Genomic DNA, 18,694 nt, shown 5'->3' on the forward strand with positions numbered 1-18,694 from the left:
GGCGGCGCTAGGACCGAGCAGACTGCATTGCTGCCCCCATAGACTGCAATGCATTTCTGGCTGGATTTTTTGGGAGATCTGCTCAGAAATGCATTGCCATCAATGAGGATAGCAATGTAGTCCTCGCGGTCCTAGTGCCGCCGGCTCGATCTCTGGCAGAAATTCCACAGTGTGAACCTAGCCTTAGAGACTTGTCAGTTCTGCCAAATGGAATATGAGTAAGTATTCACTGTTTGGGTATCCAAGTGGTTGTCACATGTTATGATTCATGTTTTCCACTGAAAAACGAGTGGTAATGCATTATGTTTTGCTGAAATATTTCAATAGCTTGCAGAAATTGTGTAGCAGACATTCACTTTAAAAATTTCTAGAACATGAGGGCATGTAATAGGCTTGTCATTTGACAAGGAGTGCTCCAGTGTGTTTTAAGGTAAGACTTTATTGCATCTGTTTCTTACTTTCATTTCTGTCTTCATTTTTAGTGGAAGGTGGGAGACCCTTGTAGTGCTGTTTGGTCAGAAGATGGATGTGTCTATCCTGCTACTGTAAAATCCATTGATAGAGAAACAGGAACATGTGTGGTGCAGTACAATGGCTATGGAAACACTGAGAGGCATCAGCTGGATGAAATTGTGTCAGTGGGGAGTAGTGGGGATAGCACCCCACCTGTTAAACAGGTGACTAATTCTTTCTTGTTAGAGTTGTTCCTGCTTATGATCCCTCTCCAGAAATAATAATTCCTCTTCCTCACATCCTATATACCTGACTGATCACATGTTCTGTCCTTTCATTTCCCATCTTTGCCAACATTTTAACCTAACACTTTGATGAACCCTACTAAACCTATGGCATTCAATGGAATTTAACTACATATAGATATTTGTAAACTGATGGCAGCTTCAGTAACACTGTCACAGCTGTAAAACTGATGAAGACTGTTTGCTCTACTGTGACATTTTATATTATATTTTATTTATTTTATATTTATAATATCAGCCTAAACCCTATTGTCACAGTCATCACTTCATCCATCCTCTCCCACCATTGCCACTATTATGATCCACCTTTATGGTGCCTAAACCATGAGTTATCAGGGCGGTTCCCAGTTGTTTCTCATAACCCCACCGACTTTGTGTAATAGATCAGTTCATGTTTGTGTATAGGAAGAAATCAATTTAAAGGAGTACTCCGGCGCACACTTTTTTCGTGTTATCCCATCCGGGCTGCAAAATAAAAGAAAACACACTTTATCTTACCTGCCAACGAGCCCCCGGAGCTTCGGTACAGGTGTTCGGTCCCCGGGCTGTATTCTTCTTACTTACGGTTAGCCCGGCACGTCACACGGAGCTTCAGCCTATCACTGGCCGAGGCGTGTGACGGGCTAACCGGAAGTAAGAAGAATACAGCCCGGGGACCGAACACCTGTACCGGAGCTCCGGGGGCTCGTTGGCAGGTAAGATAAAGTGTGTTTTCTTTTATTTTGCAGCCCGGACGGGATAACATGAAAAAAGTGTGCACCGGAGTACTCCTTTAAGGGGTTTTCCTGGAGTTTTGTACTTATAGCCTATTTACAGGATAGGCTATGAATCGCTGATTGGTGCCCCGCATTACATAGTAAAGGGGCTGAAAGCTCTGCACTGTACATTGTATAGTAATAGCACTGTGTCCTGGAAGACCCCTTTAAGGCCGGTGGGACAAGCACTGAGGACTGCCCCAATAACTCATGGGTCGGGTAGAATGAAATTGATGACAGGTTCATTTTAATTGTATAGCCTCTGACCCCCAAAGTCCATTTAACCTATATTTCCAGATATCTGTGTCCTCCCTGTCTGCTACTATATTGATTACACTATTCATTCTCTTGCTGATATTTAAGCTTGAGTCCCTATAAACCTGTGCATTTTTCTTCTTGTGTCATACATTTAACTAAACTTTTGTTTGTATATATTTTATAATAGACCCACATTTAACCTAAAATGAGATTCTGGAAAAAGTTAAATGGGCACTGTCAGATACGAAAAAAATGTATATGTTGTATATCTTTGCAAAACATTAACCTTTCTAATATACTTCATAAGAGAATTTTATTTCCTTTTTATAGAAATCATTGCGTATAAAATAATGGCTTTGTCCAAGCTGAAGCACAGGCATAGATAAAGTCCAGTAAGTGAGGGTGGGCTAGCACTCCTCTGTGCTCTCTCCTGTCTGATAGTACTCCTCTGTGCTCTCTCGTGTCTGATAGGACTCCTCTGTGCTCTCTCGTGTCTGATAGGACTCCTCTGTGCTCTCTGGTGTCTGATAGGACTCCTCTGTGCTCTCTCCTGTCTGATAGCACTCCTCTGTGCTCTCTCCTGTCCTGTCTGACAGTACTCTTATGTGTGCCTGATAGGACTCCTCTGTGTTCTCTCCTGTCTGATAGGACTCCTTTGTGCTCTTTCCTGTCTGATAGGACTCCTCTGTGCTCTCTCCTGTCCAGTCTGATAGTACTCTTCTGTGTGCCTGATATGACTCCTCTGTGCTCTCTCCTGTCTGATAGGACTCCTTTGTTCTCTCTCCTGTCTGATAGGACTCCTCTGTGCTCTCTCTCCTATCTGGTAGGACAGGAGAGAGTACAGAGGAGTCCCATCGGACAGGAGAGAGCACATAGGAGTCATATCAGACAGGAGAAAGAACAGAGGAGTCATATCAGACAGGAGAGAGAACAGAGGAGTCCTATCAGACAGGAGAGAGCACAGAGGAGTCCTATGAGACAGGAGAGAGCACAGAGGAGTGCTATCAGACAGGAAAGAGCACAGAGGAGTGCTATCAGACAGGAGAGAGCACAGAGGAGTCCTATCAGACATTAGAGTGCACAGAGGAGTCCTATCAGACATTAGAGTGCACAGAGGAGTCCTATCAGACAGGAGAGTGCACAAATGAGTGCTATGAGACAGGAGAGAGCACAGAGGAGTACTATCAGACACGAGAGAGCACAGAGGAGTGCTATCAGACAGGAGAGAGCACAGAGGAGTCCTATCAGACAGGAGAGTGCACAGATGAGTGCTATGAGACAGGAGAGAGCGCAGAGGAGTCCTATCAGACAGGAGAGAGCACAGAGGAGTCCTATCAGACAGGAGAGAACACAGAGGAGTCCTATCAGACAGGAGAGTGCACAGAGGAGTCCTACAGACAGCAGAGTGCACAGATGATTGCTGTCAGATAGGAGAGAGCACAGAGGAGTCCTATCAGACAGGAGAGAGCACAGAGAAGTCCTATCAGACACGATAGACCACAGAGAAGTGCTATCAGAAAGCATAGAGCACAGAGGAGTGCTATCAGACAGGAGAGAGCAAAGAGGAGTGCTATCAGACAGGAGAGTGCACAGATGAGTGCTATCAGACAGGAGAGAGCACAGAGGAGTCCTATCAGACAGGAGAGAACACAGAGGAGTCCTATCAGACAGGAGAGTGCACAGAGGAGTCCTATCAGACAGGAGAGTGCACAGATGAGTGCTGTCAGACAGGAGAGAGCACAGAGGTGTCCTATCAGACAGGAGAGAGCACAGAGAAGTCCTATCAGACACGATAGAGCACAGAGAAGTGCTATCAGAAAGCATAGAGCACAGAGGAGTGCTATCAGACAGGAGAGAGCAAAGTGGAGTGCTATCAGACAGGAGAGCACAGAGGAGTCCTATCAGACAGGAGAGTGCACAGATGAGTGCTATCAGACAGGAGAGAGCACAGAGGAGTCCTATCAGACAGGAGAGCGCACAGAGGAGTCCTATCAGACAGGAGAGAGCACAGAGGAGTCCTATGAGACAGGAGAGAGCACAGAGGAGTGCTATCAGACAGGAGAGAGCACAGAGGAGTCCTATCAGACAGGAGAGTGCACAGAGGAGTCCTATCAGGCAAAAGAGTGCACAGATGAGTGATATGAGACAGGAGAGAGCACAGAGGAATCCTATCAGACAGGAGAGAGCACAGAGGAGTCCTATCAGACAGGAGAGAGCACAGAGGAGTCCTATCAGACAGGAGAGAGCACAGAGGAGTCCTATCAGACAGGAGAGTGCACAGAGGAGTCCTATCAGACAGGAGAGTGCACAGATGAGTGCTATCAGACAGGAGAGAGCACAGAGGAGTCCTATCAGACAGGAGAGAGCACAGAGAAGTCCTATCAGACACGATAGAGCACAGAGAAGTGCTATCAGAAAGCATAGAGCACAGAGGAGTGCTATCAGACAGGAGAGAGCAAAGAGGAGTGCTATCAGACAGGAGAGCACAGAGGAGTCCTATCAGACAGGACAGTGCACAGAGGAGTCCTGTCAGACAGGAGAGTGCACAAATGAGTGCTATCAGACAGGAGAGAGCACAGAGGAGTCCTAGCAGACAGGAGAGAGCACAGAGGAGTCCTATCAGACAGGACAGAGCACAGAGGAGTCCTATCAGACGGGAGAGTGCACAGAGGAGTCCTATCAGACAGGAGAGTGCACAGAGGAGTGCTATCAGACAGGAGAGAGCAAATAGGAGTCCTATCAGACAGGAGAGCACAGAGGAGTGCTATTAGACAGGAGAGAGCACAAATGAGTGCTATTAGACAGGAGAGAGCACAGAGGACTGCTATTAGACAGGAGAGAGCACAGAGGAGTGCTATCAGAAAGGATAGAGCACAGAGGAGTGCTATCAGACAGGAGAGAGCATAGATGAGTCCTATCAGACAGGAGAGAGCAAAGAGGAGTGCTATCAGACAGGAGAGAGCACAGAGGAGTTCTAGCCCTGCCTCACTTACTGTACTTTGTCCATGCCTGTGCTTCAGCTTGGACAAAGCCATGATTTTATAAACCATGATTTCTATAAAAAGGAAATAAAATGTTCTTATGAAGTATATTAAAAAGGTTAATGTTTTGCCAAGATGTCCAACATATAAAAAGTTTTTGAATCTGACAGTGGCCATTTAAACATTTATGCACTTCTGTTGTAGACTAGCTAGATAATACACAGATCCTGTCAGCTGTACTTATACATTTTAACATACTTTTCACTACCTTTAGGCTAAGTTTCCACTTGTTTTTTTTTTTTTTTGTGGCCCCAAAAAGGATGCAGTAGTGATGGAAAAAAATAATATTTTTTATAACAAAATTTTTATAAATTTTTAAACAGGGATCAATTTATGTGAGCGGGCAGGGCACAAAAAATGTAGCCGACAATAATAAATATGTAGTGTGTGTGTTTTTCACTTTTTTTTTTTATAGGTAGTACTACTACTCCCAGCATAGAACACACTGTTCCATGATGGGAGTAGTAGTTCCTGTACTAACAGACAGATTGCGCCGGGTGTCACTCCTGACACCTGATGCGATCGTCCATAATATAGCAGAGATGCGGAGCGGCTCTATACAGCGCTCACATCTCTGCACTATACTCCGGGTCGCCCAGTGATGTGAATAGAATCATCATTCATATTTTCCGCCCAGTGATGGCCGTAAATGTTGGCACCCCTGAAATTTTTCAAGAAAATGAAGTATTTCTCACAGAAAAGGATTGTAGTAACACATGTTTTGCTATACACATGTTTATTCCCTTTGAGGGAGATTTATCAAAACCTGTCCAGAGGAAAAGTTTCTGGGTTGCCCATGGCCAGGGCCGGCCTTAGGGGTGTGCGAGCTGTGCGGCCACACAGGGCGCCATAGCATCAGGGCCGCCGGGCGGCCGACACAGCTCGCACCAAGTATATATAATTTGTATTGCCCAACGCCCGGGATTTAGCCCTGCTTCGGGCAAGCAGCGCTAAATGCTGGTGTAATGAAGAAAACTGTGCCCTGTAGCGGAATGTGACCCCCCGCACAGGGACACAGTTTTCTGCTTTGCAGGCCGCTTCCTCTCATTACATTCCCACTACCCTTCCTCAACTGTGTCCCTATGCGGAGGGTCACATTCCGCTTCAGGGCACAGTTTTCTTCATTACACAGGGAGGTTTCACTTACCCCGCCCTCCTCCGCGTCTCTGGTTGGCTGGCCGGCCCGAGTCTGAAGAGGGACGTCGCGCATGTGACGTCCCTCCGCAGACCCGCACAGGACGTCAGTGACGTCACTCGTCAGGCCGCCGCTGCAGAAAAGGGAAGCGCAGCGCAGGACAGGTAAGGTTGTCTATGTGTGTGTGCATGTGTGGGTGTCTGTCTGTGTGTGTGTGCATGTGTGATTGCCTGTCTGTGTGTGTGTGTGTGTGAGTCGGGGGGGGGGGGGGGGGGGGATTTGGGGAACCTGCTACTACCTAATGTGGGGAACCTGCTACTACCTAATGTGGGGAACCTGCTTCTTCCTAATGTGGGGCTATACTGCACCTAATGTGGGGAGCTATACTGCACCTAATGTGGGGGAGCTATACTGCACCTAATGTGGGGAACTATACTGCACCTAATGTGGGGAAACTATACTGCACCTAATGTGGGGGAGCTATACTGCACCTAATGTGGAGGAGCTATACTGCACCTAATGTGGAGAACTATACTGCACCTAATGTGGGGGAGCTATACTGCACCTAATGTGGGGGAGCTATACTGCACCTAATATGGAGAGCTATACTGCACCTAATGTGGGGAACTATACTGCACCCAATGTGGGGGAACTATACTGCACATAATGTGGGGGAACTATACTGCACCTAATGTGGGGAACTATACTGAACCTAACGTGGGGAGCTATACTGCACCTAATGTGGGGAACTATACTGCACCTAATGTGGGGAGCTATACTGCACCAAATGTGGGGGAACTATACTGCACCTAATGTGGGGGAACTATACTGCACCTAATGTGGGGAACTATACTGCACCTAATGTGGGGGAGCTATACTGCACCTAATGTGGGGAGCTATACTGCACCTAATGTGGGGAACTATACTGCACCCAATGTGGGGGAACTATACTGCACCTAATGTGGGGGAACTATACTGCACCTAATGTGGGGAACTATACTGAACCTAACGTGGGGAGCTATACTGCACCTAATGTGGGGAACTATACTGTACCTAATGTGGGGAGCTATACTGCACCAAATGTGGGGGAACTATACTGCACCTAATGTGGGGGAACTATACTGCACCTAATGTGGGAAGCTATACTGCATCTGATTAAGGGGGTCAGGGGACTGGTGAAGGGGGACATGGGACTGATTAAGGGGGCAGGGGAATGATTAAATATAAAAAAAAAAAAATTGTTACAAAGATTGTTTTCCTCTTTGTGTATGTTTACGGGGGGGGGGGGGGGGGGCACCACAAAGTTAGCTCGCACAGGGCGCCTGAACACCTAAGGCCAGCCCTGCCCATGGCAACCAATCAGATTGCTTCTTTGATTTTGCAGAGGCCTTTTCAAAAATGAAAGAAGCAATCTGCAAAACTCTTCCTCTACACTGGTTTTGATGAATCTCCCCCTTTGTGTGTATTGGAAGTAAACCAAAAAAGGGAGGAAAAAAATGGGCTGGACAAAATTATTGGCACCCTTAACTTAAAGAAGATATCCCATGCAGCAAAGAAAAAAAAAATACCTAGCCATTCCATAGTATATTCACCTACCACCTCTCTGACATGTTTGTGATTGTTTTTCCGGCCCCCATTCACCGGCTATTCAGCTCATAAATTGCAGTTGCTTCCTGGTTATGGTGGCTATGCCTGTGATCTCAAAGACTACATTTCCCTGCATGCACTGCTCACATTTCCTGCTCTCAGCTGCCTGAGCAGAGAGCTTGTTACCACCCCTAACTTATGTTAGTCACGCCCACATAACACTGAGCTCCAATCATAGCCCTATACAGCAGGGTGGCCACGAGGAAACAAAATGTAATCTCAGTGCTCAGAGAGAGGGACCCTGGAGTTGAAGCTGCAGTTTTACACTGTAAAATCACTCCCTCCCCCTCCTCCTCTCAATGAAACAGCTTTACAGTGGCACAATCACCTCCCCCCTCCTCTGCCCTGCACTCCTCTCTCCCCAGTGCTCAGTGTGACAATTCTACTCTCCCTCCCCTCCATTCTCAGTGTGACAGCCCTACGCTGGCAGCTCCCTCCCCTCCCCCCTCTCCTCCGTTATCAGTGTAAAAACATTAGCAAGGAGAGGGGAGAGAACTATGATCTGAATCAGCCGACATATAGGCAGTGCTGCTCAGCCAATCACTGCAGAACAGAGGGAGGACAGTGTGAATATTCATCAGATGGGAGGGGCTAAGGCCGAGCTCAGGCAGCTCTCTGCAGCACAGGGGTTTTCTGGGTAATTGTCACGTCACGGCCCCGGGATGTTGCTGATAACAGCCTGAATAGGGGGTCGCAAGTCATGAAAACCTGGAACAGCTGAATTTCCTGTCAGACAGAAGAATGCAGAAAAAGCTGGTTTCTAAGCAGCATTGGTAATGGAAGTGATTTACAAACCTATATAACTTTACCTTCTGCACTAGAAGCTGAACAATTGTTTACTGTGAGACTTGTCCTTTAATATTTGGTTGCACACCCTTTGGAAAAAATTACTGAAATCAGTCGCTTCCTATAACCATCAATAAGCTTCTTACACCTCTCAGACAGAATGTTGGACCACTCTTCCTTTTGAAACTGCTCCAGGTCTCTCTTATTGGAAGGCGCCTTTTCCCAACAGGAATTTTAAGATCTCTCCACAGGTGTTCAATGGGATTTAGATCTGGACTCATTGCTGCCACTTCAGGACTCTCCAGCGATTTGTTGCCATTTATTTCTGGGTGCTTTCTGGGACATATGTTTGAGGTCATTGTCCTGCTGGAAGACCCAAGATGTCGGATGCAAACCCAGCTTTCCGACACTGGGCTGTACAGTGCAACCCAAAATCCGTTGGTAATCCTCAGATTTCATGATTCCTTGCACACATTCAAGGCACCCAGTGCCAGAGGCAGCAAAACAACCCCAAAGCATCATTGAACCTCCACCATATTTCACTGTAGGTACTGTGTTCTTTTCTTTGTAGGCCTCTTTCCGTTTTCAGTAAACAGTAGAATGATGTGCTTTACCAAAAAGCTCTATCTTGGTCTCATCTGTCCACAAGACGTTTTCCCAGAAGGATTTTGGCTTACTCAAGTTCAATTTGGCAAAATGTAGTCTTGTTCAAGTCCTCAGACAGTTCTCTTCTCCTCTTTCTGTTGCCCATGCTTAGTGTGGCACACACAGACACACAATGCAAAGACTAAGTGAACTTCTCTCCTTTTTATCTGCTTTTAGGTGTGATTTTTATATTGCCCACACCTGTTACTTGCCTCAGGTGAGTTTAAAGGAGCATCACATGCTTGAAACAATCTTATTTTTCCACAATTTTGAAAGGGTGCCAATAATTTTGTCCAGCCCATTTTTGGAGTTTGGTATGGCATTAAGTCCAATTTGCTTTTTTTTCCTCCCTTTTTGGTTTAGTTCCAATACACACAAAGGGAATAAACATGTGTATAGCAAAACATGTGTTACTGCAATCCTTTTCTGAGAGAAATACTTCATTCTCTTGAAAAATCTCTTCTATGGTCCCCTGCACTGACATATATATACACCTATCCATATTTTCTACAGAGAGTTGTGATTGGCTGGAACCATCTGGCTAATCACAGCACCCAGGGCGATCTGTCAATTAGTGCAGGTACTACTACTACCATCATGGAACAGTGTGTTCCATGCTGGGAGTAGTAGTACTACCTATAAAAAAAAAAATTTTTAAGTGAAAAACACACACACGCTACATTTTTTATTATTGTCGGCTACATTTTTAGTGCCCTGCCCGCCCACAGAAATTGATCCCTGTTCAAAAATTTCTAAAATTTTTCCATCACTACTGTATCTTTTTAGTATATTTTTTTAATAGTGCCAAACAAAATTTTAATAAAAAAAGGTATCTCCATCATGTTTTTGGATCGCTAAAGTCCAAAAAAAGAATAAAAACCACCTGCAAAAATGCCAAAGTTAAAACGCCAAAAACATGATAGACTTCGATGGGAGAAAAACGTGCTGCGACTTTGAAAAACCGCCAAGGAGCTAAAAAAAAAATGAGTGAAAAAACGCGAAAAGGATAAAAAAAATGGCAAACTGAAAAACGCAAAGTGGAAAAAGAATTTTGCAATTTCTCATTGCTTTGCAGCTAGCATCTGGCCGCAGGGGTTTTTTTCAATGAAAAAATGGCATGGGGACGTTTTGGTGTTTTTTGGGGAAAAACGCACACAAAAAAACAAGTGGAAACTTAGCCTTACTAGCACTTTAAAAGTCACACTTTTATAAAAATATATTTTAATACCTTCCAAATAGTATTAACTGACCAAGTATGAATGATATACCTCTTTCACCAAACTGGTGTAGCATAAACTTGTTTACTTCTTTTATTTTATTTCTTATATCTTTATTAGATTTATAAATTCATAATAAAGCCTACAAGTGCACCATCTCTCATTTTTCTCTCTTATTTAGTGGAAGGTTGGTGACCGTTGTTCAGTACAGTGGTCTGAGGACGGACAGCTATACTCAGCCGTTATTCGCTCTGTGGATGAGGTGTTGGGCACCTGTGTGGTGGTGTATGAGGGATATAAGAATGAGGAGGAGCAGGACTTGGCTGATCTGATGCCTCCATCCAGAGTCCAAGCACGCACTCGCGGCAAGAAGCAGGCGAGTCCTGCACCTCTAGGACTGGACAGCTCAGGGGTACACAGCTTGATGTGTGGGGCCGAATGGGGTTTGCTGCGTGGAGGCTTTAGTTTTCAGTGGGCTAGAGAATGATAACATGTCTTACCCTTCTGAAGTTACGGGGGTGATTAGGCTGACCTAAGTGAGACTAAAGTACAGAAAGCAAAAGCTTCATTTAGACAGCTTCATATAGCACACGATAGGCACAATGAAGACTTTAAAATAAATGTTCACCATTAAATAACATTTCTAACACTTCAAAATTCTGTCCTGATTAAATTTATTAGTTTATCTTTATGGGTGTCAATGTTTTGTTGTTTTCTGATATAGTGCTTGAAATTCCCTGTTTTCCATTTTTCCTCTAGAGGTGCTGCAGGGAGCCAGATTGTTATTTTAATATCTATATATATATATATATATATATATATGCTGCTTCAATTGGTAAAAGATATAATACGAAACTAATGAACCTAAAAATTACATGGGCTTAAAGGGTTTTTCCAAGGAAAAATAAATGTATGTTACCTGCCTCCATGTGCAGTCAAAATAAAAAGGCCTGCATACTTACCTCCCCTGCTTCCCCACTGCTGCTGTTGTCAAGTCTTCCAGTCCCTGCTGTGGTCCCATTCTTCCTTCTTCTGATTATATTTCGTGCTTGCAGATTAGCTCAGTTATTGACTGAGAAGGCAATAAATGTTCTTAAAGGAAATCTGTCATCAGAATCACCCGCACTAAACCTGTTACACAGGCTTGTAGTGCGGGTGATCCTGATTAAAACGCTCCTTACCTGGTTAAAAATGGTTCAGCGCTTCTTCAGATATCTATATTTTTAGTTTTCTGTTATTCCCTGGCTTGGGACTCAGTGGGAGGTGTTATCATCTGGGACTCGGCCACACGTCATTATAGCTGGGCGGAGCGGCTGCCCGGCTCATGAGTATTCATGACCTTATCCTCGTAGTCTAACTCCTTTTTCTAGGTCTGGTGGGGAGGACCGCGCATGAGGATAAGGTCATGAATATTCATGAGCCGGGCGGCCGCTCCGCCCAGCTAGAATGACGTATAGCCGAGTCCCAGATGATAACACCTCCCACTGAGTCCCAAGCCAGGGAATAACAGAAAACTAAAAATATAGATATCTGAAGAAGCGCTGAACCATTTTTAACCAGGTAAGGAGCGTTTTAATCAGGATCACCCGCACTACAAGCCTGTGTAACAGGTTTAGTGCGGGTGATTCTGATGACAGATTTCCTTTAAGGAGGAAGAAAAGGATAGTGGGGGCAGGAAGACAGCTGCTGGGGAGGTGAGTATGCAGACTTTTTTATTTTAAGAACACAGGGAGGCATGGAACATAATTGTATTTTCCCCAAAAAATGCCTTTAGAAGGTGGAGATTCACTTTAAGTATATTAAGGTCATGTGTGACAAAAAAATTGATGTAAACACAGTCAATGTCAATACATTCACTGACACTAAAATATTTGAAATACCCTGCTTTTATATGTCTGATCGATAGTAGTATGGTGATGCATGACCTTTTAAAATTTGTGAATTGCTCTTGCTAAAAATCTGTCTGATGCTAACAGGGTTATGACTAGTATATGGGGAGACCATGCTTTCCACCAGTAGAACAGGCACAAGGGAAGACTTAGCACAGTACACCAAAGGCTGGCTTTCACATTTAACAGCTTTGATTGGCAGGATGAGGAAGACACAGATTGGCTGTACACTCGGAGGAGTTCTACCTCTTCACCTGACCTATCCCGCAATTGGAGGAAACAAGGGAAGAAGTCTGATTGGATGTATACTTTTCCACCTCCACCTCCGCCTCCACCTCCCCCACCACCACCTCCACCTTCATTACCTCCTCCTCCACCACCTAAGGTGAGTAGTGTCCAGTACACCTATTATATGGACACTTAATTAAACTTTTACCTTCGTATTGGACGTTTTTTTTGCTGCCAGTAAAAATAAAATCTTCAATTTTAGGGACCCATCCGCCAGCATGACAGTTGATGATTGCTCATGCTGTTTATGGGCACTACAGAAACAGGTTAAAAACCTTATCTTTCTTACCTTCATTATATTTCTGTCCTACAGGAAAATGGAAAAGGAAGTCAAAGCTGACATCATGAAGATAGACATACTGTAGCAGTGCCTAGTAGTCCTGGGAGTATTGTGGGTTATTGTGTGCAGAAAAATGAAGTAGAATATGACATCTGATAACATGGCAGATGGAATATGTTCCTTATTTGAGATATGTTCTGTTTAAATACCCCAATATTTACTAACAATTGATAGAACAGACAAGCGTTAAGAGGCTTGTTCGGGGCAATGTGAAGCATACATATTAGGGTTTAATAGAATGACTTGACATGCTAGAAAGAAAAAACATGATGGTTCAGAAATCTATGCAGTATGGATATAATAATTGCATAAAGAAATAGAAAATACCAACCTTGGCATGTCTGGTGATTAGATGGTATTTTCACAGAAACATTCTTTCCTTTATTAGAATTAGACAGCAGTCAGACAGGTGTATGGTATCCATGTACACTAAAGTTATTATTATTAGAAAAGGAAATATATCTTAGGATTTCTGGTGTTTTTTATCCTTTATGTTACTATCCTCAAAAAATAAATAAATTGTGTTTTCACAATTTCTACTAGATCCGTCTGAAAGGCAAAGACTTTCTATTCATATCCAGATTTCTTGTCAGCTTTCCTGTATAGACCAGGATACAATCAGCAGAGGACTGGGATATAATGACAGCTCTTGTTCTGTCGGAGGCCTGTATAAGGCACGCATATATGATGCTTTGTGTTTATCTCCCCTTTCACTTCATACTCTTTAGGAAAGGAGAATGCACTTAATCACTTTCTGGAGGCTGTCAGGCTAGGTTCAAAAGCAGAGTGTTGTGCAGCCAAAACTGTATTGCAATAAAGCTGCATGGTATACTATCATTACGTGTAAACCTGCTCTAATGGTCTATGAGATTCTCTTGTCTATTAATAGTCCATAAAGTTCATTTCAGCTGCAATAAAATCCACAGCCTGCTGTACTGTCTATATAAATATAGTAAGGAAGTGTGTATCTCCAATAAATCTCCAGCTGCCCTGAAAAAAATCCGCTGTTTCTACAGATTTACATCTAAATTAGGAATAAAAATTCTCTGTTTATGTTGTAACAACATCATCTAGTTTGCATATGCTGTAGATCTGCACAACAGAAGCTTTTTCAGCCACTTTAGCTTCTATAGTTTGTAGCCTATGAACTCTGATGACATCATCAGCTCAGCCAATAGCAGCTTTTTTCCTCATTTAACAGCCAGTGTTCCTGAGTTAACCACTAGTGTTGCTCACGAATATTCGCAATTCGAATATTATTCGCGAATATCGCATATTCGCGAATTCGCGAATTTCGCGCTATATATTCGTAATTACGAATATTCGTTTTTGTTTTTTTTTTTTTTTTTTTTTCCACAGTACACCTCACAGTGATCATCCCTCTCTGCTTCCAGCTTGTGTGGTGTAAAGAAGGCTGTAATACTACTGTGTGAGACTGTCGTGCGAAAATTCGCATATGCGAAAATTAGCATATGCTAATGTTCGCATATGCGAATATTCACATATGTTAATTTTCGTATGCGAGAATATTCGCAAATGCGAAAATAAAACAAGAATATAACGAATATGCGAATATTCGCGAATATATGACGAATATTCGTCCATATATTCGCGAATATTCGCGAATTCGAATATGGCCTATGCCGCTCAACACTATTAACCACACAGCCAGTAGCTTCTGTGGTGTTTCTGAGTTAACCACATGGCCGTCACACCCCCACCCATAGACTTTCATTGAGGGTGTGTGGCTGTGACGTCACGAGCGGGGCATGGCCGTGACGTCATGAGCCTCCAACGATGTACTCTGTTATTAATTTGTCTTTGTGGCTTTCCTCCTATACTAAAATAAAAACATATTTATAGGTTAACTTGCATGCCATGGACTTTGCCCTAGTGTTTGTGTATTCGAGGACTGGTGTTAGTGATAGTAATGTCTGTACAGAGCTGTGGGATACGTCTTAAAACAAAAGAGGGAGTAGGGAAGAGGTTTTCAACATGTACCTGTTTTCTTTCTACTGGTATAATTAATCATTTATTTAATGATGTCAGAAAGTAAGGAAACTAAGGCTTTATCTTTACTATTTTTCTTTTATTTGTTGTTACAGGGCTGCTTTTGGCCACCACCACCACCTCCTGTGAGAGCTCATCTTCCTGCTTGGCACAATTGGCCTCCTGTATGTAACTGTCACCTAATACCCTGTAATTTTCTCAGTGTTCTCTAAGACCCATTTGTAATTTCACTTGTTCTTTCCCCTAGTCGGCACCCCTTCCGCCACCTCCCCCACCACCTCCTTTCTTCAGCACTGAGTGGGAGGATTATGATGAGGAGGAACAGGAGGATGAAGATGTATTAGCTTGTATGCTCATGGCTTGGTACATGACTGGATATCACACTGGCTTTTACAAGGTAATAGCTTCCGAAAATGTCATCCTAAATTGTAACATCGATATTATCCATGCTATGTTTATTTTTAACTTTAAAGGGGCTTTCTACTTTTATGTAATAAAGCCTAATCTAAAGAACATAGAATGGCAATATAAACAAGAACACTCTCAGCAAACAAAGGATTTGTAAATGAACTGAACGCTGAAACAAAGTGAGTTGTAGAATTTTTCTTTTATAAGCATTTTTATATATAGCATTTATATAAAACCACTTTAATACATTAATAATGCATGATCAGTGCCACATATTCAAATGTGATGTTGGTCCTTCTCACATTATATGTTTAATAATAAATATTTTTTTCTGACCTTTAAAACATATAGAATAGTACCTGTGTGCATCTGAATGCTTGCCAATTAGCTCAATCAGAAGTAGCCATTTTTCATTACCTAGTCCAGCTCTATGCAGCACAGTTGTTTTCATGCTGGCAGGGGTTACTGTTGGTGAGATTACCTTGTAAAGAACTATAGTACCTGTGTTTCTTATCCCCTATCCTGGGATCCCCTGCCATTCTCCGTGCATCACCTGGTGTTCTGAAAGCTATTTTCAGAACTCTGGGTTTGGGCGGCCATTGTAATCATGCGACGCCTCCATTCATGTCTATAAAAGGGGGCGTGGTGGCCGTCATGCCTCCTCCCATAGAAATGAATGAAGGGGGAGTTGCGTGACACCACGACTTCCCAAACCCAATGTTCTGTCTAGGGTCAGAGTACCCCTTTAAGTCACCTAGCAGGATTAAAATACATGTTTAAAAAAAAAAAAAAAGCTAAAGCAGAACAAAAATATTGTTTCCATGAAAATTTATTGTACAAAAAGTTAATTAATATGTTTTATGTACTAGACATGGTCAACATTATTGGCACCCTTGATTGTTGAAGGGGTTTTCAAGACAAAAGTTATTGATGACCTTTCTTCAAGACGCAATTTGTAGATCTGCTCACCCACTTCTCCCGAATGAGATCCACTGGCACAGACCCACCTAGAGTAATAAAATCCAAGGTTTAATATCCAGGAAAGCAAGGTCCAGCACCACGATCTTTATTAAAATGATTTTCCGTTATTCAGCAGGTATAAATAAGACCTTATTTCCGCTGGAAACATGACCATCAGACTGATACGTTTCGGACTTAATGTATGAGAATGCTACATGTATCCTATTGAGAATACATGTTTAATAAAGTTTAAAAAAATGAATGAAGATCCTCTTGCTGGACCTTGCTTTTGTGAACTGTCAACATACATGCACCCATCTCTAAAAATAATTTAGGAATAAACATAATATATGGCACAGGTATTTTGTGGCACAGCTTACATGCACCCATCTCTAAAAATAATTTAGGAATAAACATAATATATGGCACAGGTATTTTGTGGCACAGCTTACATGCACCCATCTCTAAAAATAATTTAGGAATAAACATAATATATGGCACAGGTATTTTGTGGCACAGCTTACATGCACCCATCTCTAAAAATAATTTAGGAATAAACATAATATATGGCACAGGTATTTTGTGGCACAGCTTTTGGCAACAATGTCAGTAGCCAAATGTTTTTGTAGCCATCTGTGAGTTTCTTGAACCTGTGTGCTGGTAATTTCTTCCTCTGCAATTCTCCCAAGCTGTTGAATGTTTACAGCATTCCTTTTAACAATAGCAGATTACAACTCTCCCCAAAGATTTTCACTTGGCTTAACCCCTTAAGGACCAGGCGTTTTTCGTTTTTTGCACTTTCGTTTTTTCCTCCTTACCTTTAAAAAATCATAACTCTTTCAATTTGGCACCTAAAAATCCGTATTATGGCGTATTTTTTGCGCCACCAATTCTACTTTGTAATGACATCAGTCATTGTACCCAAAAATCTACGGCGAAACGGAAAAAAAAATCATTGTGCGACAAAATTGAAAAAAAAATGCCATTTTGTAACTTTTGGGGGCTTCCGTTTCTACGTAGTACATTTTGTTGTTACAAATTACACCTTTTCTTTATTCTCTAGGTCCATACGGTTAAAATGAGCGCGTGGCTAAAGGGTTAATAGTACACGGCACCGCGATCAGTGCCGCGCGCTATTAGCGGCGGGTCCTGGCTTCACAATGACGCTGGGCCCGCCGTGATATGATGCGGGGTTACCGTGTAACCCCGCGTTATATCACGGGAGCGGGACTAGGGGCGTAAGTTTACGCCCTTGGTCCTTAACAGGTTAAAGGGGTACTCCGTTGGAAAACTTTTTTTTTTTTAATCAACTGGTGCCAGAAAGTTAAATAGATTTGTAAATTACTTCTATTAAAAAATCTTAATCCTTCCAGTACTTATTAGCTGCTGAATACTACAGAGGAAAGTATTTTCTTTTTGGAACACAGAGCTCTCTGCTGACATCATGACCACAGTGCTCTCTGTGACATCTCTGTCCATTTTAAGAACTGTCCAGAGTAGGAGCAAATCCCCATAGAAAACATATGCTGCTCTGGACAGTTCCTAAAATGGACAGAGATGTCAGCAGAGAGCACTGTGGAGCTCTGTGTTCCAAAAAGAAAAGAATTTCCTCTGTAGTATTCAGTAGCTAATAAGTACTGGAAGGATTAAGATTTTTTAATAGAAGTAATTTACAAATCTGTTTAACTTTCTGGCACCAGTTGATAAAAAAAAAAAAAAAGTTTTCCACTGGAGTACCCCTTTAATCCCTTAATGACACAGCACTGTTTCATCCTTAGGGACACAACCCATTTTGGCTTTGAGGACACAGCCAATTTTCATTTTTGTATTTTAGTTTTTTCCCCCCTTACCCTGTGAACTTCAAGGTAAAACTGACACTTTGGGGAGAATTTATCATTGTTGTCTGTGGTGGATGTTTTTTTACAGTCAATAATGTTAAGTTGTAAAAGTGCTGACTTGCATTAAATTTATGAAGTGGCACAGAGCAGATGATAAATTTGTCTTAGCAATACACCGCTAGGGAAAATTACCTTAGCACATCCAATTTCAAACTGAAAAGAAAAATTGGCTGTGTTCATTTATGCATGTTGCTGTATTGTATTATTGACCCTCTAGGGAGTCTATAACTTTCTTATTTTTCCATATACAGGGTTGTATGAGGGCTAATTTTTTGCGCCATGATCTGTAGTTTTTAACAGTACAATTTTTGCGTATATGTGACATTTGTTAATATTTTTGGCAATGTGATATGACCAAAAATCAGCAAATTTGGATATTGGTATATATATATATATTTTTTTTTATGTTAAGTCTGGTCAGTACACGGGACCAATAAAATTTGATTTAAACAATTATCATGTGGCAAAACCAAATATTTATTTATTTGGTATACAAGACAGAAATGGGAGGGCACACCTCGGCGATCTGTATGAGTGCCTCTGGCGGGGTGCATATACTGAAGATAAAGTATCAATAAATATGGTACAAAAGGGGTGTATGTGCACTCACTGCTCAATACATGTCACTGTGTTTCGGGGTCCGGGTCACGGGAAGCTGG

At 42.5% G+C, this 18,694-nt stretch overlaps 1 protein-coding gene across 5 annotated transcripts in view; it reads left to right on the forward strand.

Annotated features, from left to right (window-relative positions):
* LOC130269112 (survival motor neuron protein-like) overlaps positions 1-18,694 on the forward strand; it is an 86,501-nt gene that overhangs the window by 57,232 nt on the left and 10,575 nt on the right. For 2 of the 5 annotated variants that reach the window (XM_056518079.1, XM_056518081.1), the window contains 5 exons: positions 483-677; positions 10,424-10,654; positions 12,334-12,516; positions 14,865-14,933; positions 15,017-15,166. In XM_056518079.1, coding sequence (XP_056374054.1) covers positions 483-677; positions 10,424-10,654; positions 12,334-12,516; positions 14,865-14,933; positions 15,017-15,166 — 828 coding nt within the window. Of the gene's footprint in view, positions 1-482; positions 678-10,423; positions 10,655-12,333; positions 12,517-12,621; positions 12,686-14,864; positions 14,934-15,016; positions 15,167-18,694 lie in introns of those variants that run through there. The other 3 variants (XM_056518083.1, XM_056518080.1, XM_056518082.1) reach the window with 3 other exon arrangements.

The sequence above is a fragment of the Hyla sarda genome, chromosome 1 (assembly GCF_029499605.1).
Source record: "Hyla sarda isolate aHylSar1 chromosome 1, aHylSar1.hap1, whole genome shotgun sequence".
In the NCBI taxonomy this organism is placed as follows: domain Eukaryota; kingdom Metazoa; phylum Chordata; class Amphibia; order Anura; family Hylidae; genus Hyla; species Hyla sarda.